The following is a 4,531-nucleotide window of genomic DNA, read 5'->3' on the forward strand; positions in this document are numbered from 1 at the left end:
GACTCATTAACAACCTGCGTTATCCAGATGACACAACCTTGCTTGCTGAAAGTGAAGAGGACTTGAAGCACTTACTAATGAAGATCAAAGACCACAGCCTTCAGTATGGATTGCACCTCAATATAAAGAAAACAAAAATCCTCACAACTGGACCAATAAGCAACATCATGATACATGGAGAAAAGGTTGAAGTTGTCAAGGATTTCATTTTACTTGGATCCACAATCAACAGCCATGGAAGCAGCAGTCAAGAAATGAAAAGACGCTTCGCATTGGGTAAATCTGCTGCAAAGGACCTCTTCAGAGTGTTGAAGAGCAAAGACGGCACCCTGAAGACTAAGGTGCACCTGACCCAAGACATGGTATTTTCAATCGCATCATATGTATGTGAAAGCTGGACAATGAATAAAGAAGACCGAAGAAGAATTGACGCCTTTGAATTGTGGTGCTGGCGAAGAATATTGAATATACCATGGACTGCCGAAAGTACAAACAAATCTGTCTTAGAAGTACAACCAGAATGCTCCTTAGAGGCAAGGATGGCGAGACTGCGTCTTACATACTTTGGACATGTTGTCAGGAGGGATCAGTCCCTAGAGAAGGACATCATGCTTGGCAGGATACAGGGTCAGTGGAAAAGAGGAAGACCCTCAATGAGGTGGATTGACACAGTGGCTGCAACGATGAGCTCAAGCATAACAACAATTGCAAGGGTGGCTCAGGACCAGGCAGTGTTTCGTTCTGTTGTGCACAGGGTCGCTACGAGTTGGAACTGACTCAATGGCACCTAAGAACAACAACCAGCCCTGATTATGAAGGGAATAAGTTCATGGTTGCCACCAGTCTGTATGAGGCTTGGTATGAATTACAAAATGAAACTCATTTCTCTAGATATTTAAACTCCAGCAACTAGAAAATCATCCTAACCTATTTATTTTTTTGGACCAAAATACTGTTAGCTACAAGAATTTTTTTCTTTTTTTTACTTATTGTGTTTTAAGTGAAAGTTTACAATTCAAGTCAGTTTCTCATACAAAAATTTATACATACCTTGCTATGTAACCCTAGCTGCTCTCCCCGTAATACAACAGCACACTCTTCCTCTCCACCCTGTATTCCCTATGTCCATTCAACCGGCTCCTGTCCCCCTCTGCCTTCTCATCTTGCCTCCAGGCAGGAACTACCCACATAGTCTCATGTGTCTACTTGAGCCAAGAAGCTCACTCCTCACCAGTATTGTTTTCTGTCTTATAGCCCAGTCCAATCCCTGTCTGAGGAGTTGGCTTTAAGAATGGTTCCAGTCTCGGGCTAACAGAAGGTCTGGTGCCCCTCAAGTCTCAGTCGGACCATTAAGTCTGGTCTTTTTATGAGAATTTGAGGTCTCCACCCCTGTTCTCCCGCTCCATCAGGGATTCTCTGTTGTGTTCCCTGTCAGGGCCATCATCAGTGGTGGCTGGGCACCATCTAGTTCTTCCAGCTACCAGAATTTTTTAATAATAAATATCTAGAAAATTGATGTGATGGCATTCCCCAAGCCTATGCAGTGTACAACCTGCCCAACTGTACTGAGCAACCCTGAGTAAGCCATGTCAAGTAGTAAAAGCATTCCCCCAAACAGCAGTGTGGTGGTTGACAGGCCACAGGTACCAATACGGAAGCTATTAGGTTGCCTTATTACACTTTCATAGTGTCTACTGATAACTGGTAAGAGACTATGAGAGCAAAAGGATTCATATACACAGAAGCAAGGTCAGCACTGGGTCAGCTCCTCATATCCCTATTCTCACAGGATGATAAGATCTGTGGACATGTGGCTCTGAGGCTGAGGAGACAACTCTAAAGGTCAGCAGTTTTATAACCTGCAGCCATACCCTTCAGGGATGAAGTGGAATGTCCTGTGCTCAACTGACACAGGGAGAAAGGAGAGAAATGGCCTTATGCTAGTCCCTCAAGATACGGATGGGTGAGCCATGGCCTCAAGGCAGCTCCTCCAAAGACTGTCTATCTCCCTTAGTTTCAAGAGAAATTAACGAGGCTTTCAACCAAGACTTGCGTCATAAGTAACCTAACTGGAGATATGCACGTCTTCAAGACAGAGGTAGTTCCCTAGATGCTAATTAAATATGGCCAGTTTAGGCATTCTCCATGGAATTCCTAGGTAGCGCAAGTGGTTAACATGCTGCTAACAAAAAGGGTGGAGGCTCAAGTCTACCCAGAGGCACCTCAGGAGAAATGCCTGGTGATCTACATCTGAAAAACCAGCCATTGAAAACTGTATGGAGCACAGTTCTATTCTGATGCACACGAGGTCACCATGAGTCAGACTCCACAGCAATGTTTTTTTTTTTTAGCAAGTGCCTGGCACTTAAGCAAGCACTCACTAAATGTTAGCTGTGAATATAATGGTAAAGGTGCTAATCTTGGCTCTCAAGGACTGTCTTAGGTCATTTCTGGTAACGTCCTTACTAAGGTAACATGACACACATGGGGTCACTGACCATGAGCCAGAAATGACTTGACAGCAACTGGAAAAAGGCATTCTTGGTAGTCCAAGGAAACCCTGGTGGGGTAGTGGTTAAGTGCTACAGCCGCTAATCAAGAGTCGGCAGTTCAAATCCACCAGGCGCTCCTTGGAAACTCTATCGGGCAGTTCTACTCTGTCCTATAGGGTCGCTGTAAGTTGGAATCGACTCGACGGCAGTGGGTTTGTTGATTTTTTTTTTGGTTTTGGTAGTCCAAAGGACAAAAAAGAAGGAGGGAGGAATGGAAGAGCCTAAAATATATAGAACTCATTGATACAGTAACTTCAAAGGTCAGGAATTGATTTGGGGAGGGATTGGTGCAATTGGTTGCAGGAGGGTACAGGTATTCTGTGTCATTCCTTGGTGGCGTCCAGGGAGAAGGTGGTGGTGGCTAAAAAAGGAGATGGAAGGCAGACACCAAACCAGCAACCTAACAAGCCTGTCTCCTTGTTTCCTAAAGGCCTTCAACTTCTGCCCAATGATGCTACCCATAAAAAAGAGGCTGTTGCTGTTTCTGGTTTCCCAGATGGTGATCTTCGCTCTATTCTTCCATCTGTACAGCTACCACCTCAGCTCTTTGCCTTCGAAGGAGGATCCCAAGCCTGTGCACGTGTTAATACTGTCTTCATGGCGCTCAGGCTCTTCCTTTGTGGGACAGGTTTTTGGGCAGCACCCAGATGTCTTTTACCTGATGGAGCCTGCCTGGCACGTCTGGATGAGCTTTACAGAAAGCACTGCCTTGAGGCTGCACATGGCAGTGCGGGACCTGGTACGCTCTGTCTTTCATTGTGACATGAGTGTCTTCGACGCCTACATGCAACCTGGTCCCCGGAGACAGTCCACCCTCTTCCAGTGGGAGACCAGCCGGGCCCTGTGTTCCCCACCTGCCTGCAACATCATTCCACCAGGTAAAATCATCCCCCAGGCTCACTGCAAGATTCTATGCAATCGACAGCCCTTTGAGATGGTGGAGAAGGCCTGCCGCTCCTACAGCCATGTGGTGCTCAAGGAAGTGCGCTTCTTCAACCTGAAGTCTCTCTACCCCCTGCTGAAAGACCTGTCCCTCAACTTGTACATTGTGCATCTGGTCCGGGACCCCCGGGCTGTGTTCTCTTCCCGAGAGCGCACCACATTGGAACTCATGACTGACAGCCGCATTGTATTAGGGGAGAAGTGGAACCAACTCAAGGAGGAGGACCGGCCTTACCACGTGATGCAGACCATCTGCGAAAGCCAGCAAGAGATCTTCGAGGCCATCCGGCTCTTGCCCAAAGCCCTGCAGCAGCGCTACCTGCTTGTGCGCTATGAGGACCTGGTCCGCGACCCCCAGGCCCAAACTTCCCGAATGTATGACTTCGTAGGGCTGAAATTCTTTCCCTGGCTCCAGACTTGGGTGCAAAACATCACCCAAGGCAAGGGCATGGGAAAACACGCTTTCCACACAAATGCGAGGAATGCCCTCAATGTCTCCCAGGCCTGGCGCTGGGCCTTGCCTTTCAAAAAGGTTACTCGAGTTCAGACAATCTGTTCTGATACCATGAATTTGCTAGGCTACCGCCACGTCCTGTCTGAGCAACAGCAGAGAAACCTGTCACTGGATATTCTCTCTACCTGGATCCTCTCTGACCAAGACTATCATGAGGGTTGAGGTGGCTCTGCCCCAACCCAGGACCAACCTCAGCCACATTAAATGAATGCTTCTGAGCCTTGACTATGTCTCTGTAGGTATCCATGTGAGCATGAGTTGTGCCCCACACATGCTCAAGCACAGAAATCTTTGTGTCTGTATTCATGTCTAAAAAATAGACTCAGGGTAAGGAACTCAATAATAAAACAAAGCTAAAAGACTTAAAACAGAGAAATAGAGACATCAATCTACAAATGATGACGACGTCAAAACAATAAAAGAGGGAATAAATGGTATAGGTATAGAGCTTTTAAACGGAGAGAAAGTCAAGGCAATATCAAGTAATAAAAGACTGGTTCAAACTTAGGAAGATAAGAGTAAA

The 4,531-nt window shown here is 46.5% G+C and overlaps 1 protein-coding gene across 1 annotated transcript; it reads left to right on the forward strand.

Annotated features, from left to right (window-relative positions):
* The first annotated feature begins 2,356 nt into the window (after positions 1–2,356).
* Positions 2,357–4,170, forward strand: CHST4 (carbohydrate sulfotransferase 4). Its single transcript, XM_003417154.3, has one exon. It carries the CDS (start codon positions 2,926–2,928, stop codon positions 4,168–4,170), a length of 1,245 nt encoding a protein of 414 aa, XP_003417202.2. The 5' UTR covers positions 2,357–2,925.
* Positions 4,171–4,531: the final 361 nt, after the last annotated feature.

Source organism: Loxodonta africana, chromosome 21, assembly GCF_030014295.1.
Source record: "Loxodonta africana isolate mLoxAfr1 chromosome 21, mLoxAfr1.hap2, whole genome shotgun sequence".
NCBI lineage: Eukaryota > Metazoa > Chordata > Mammalia > Proboscidea > Elephantidae > Loxodonta > Loxodonta africana.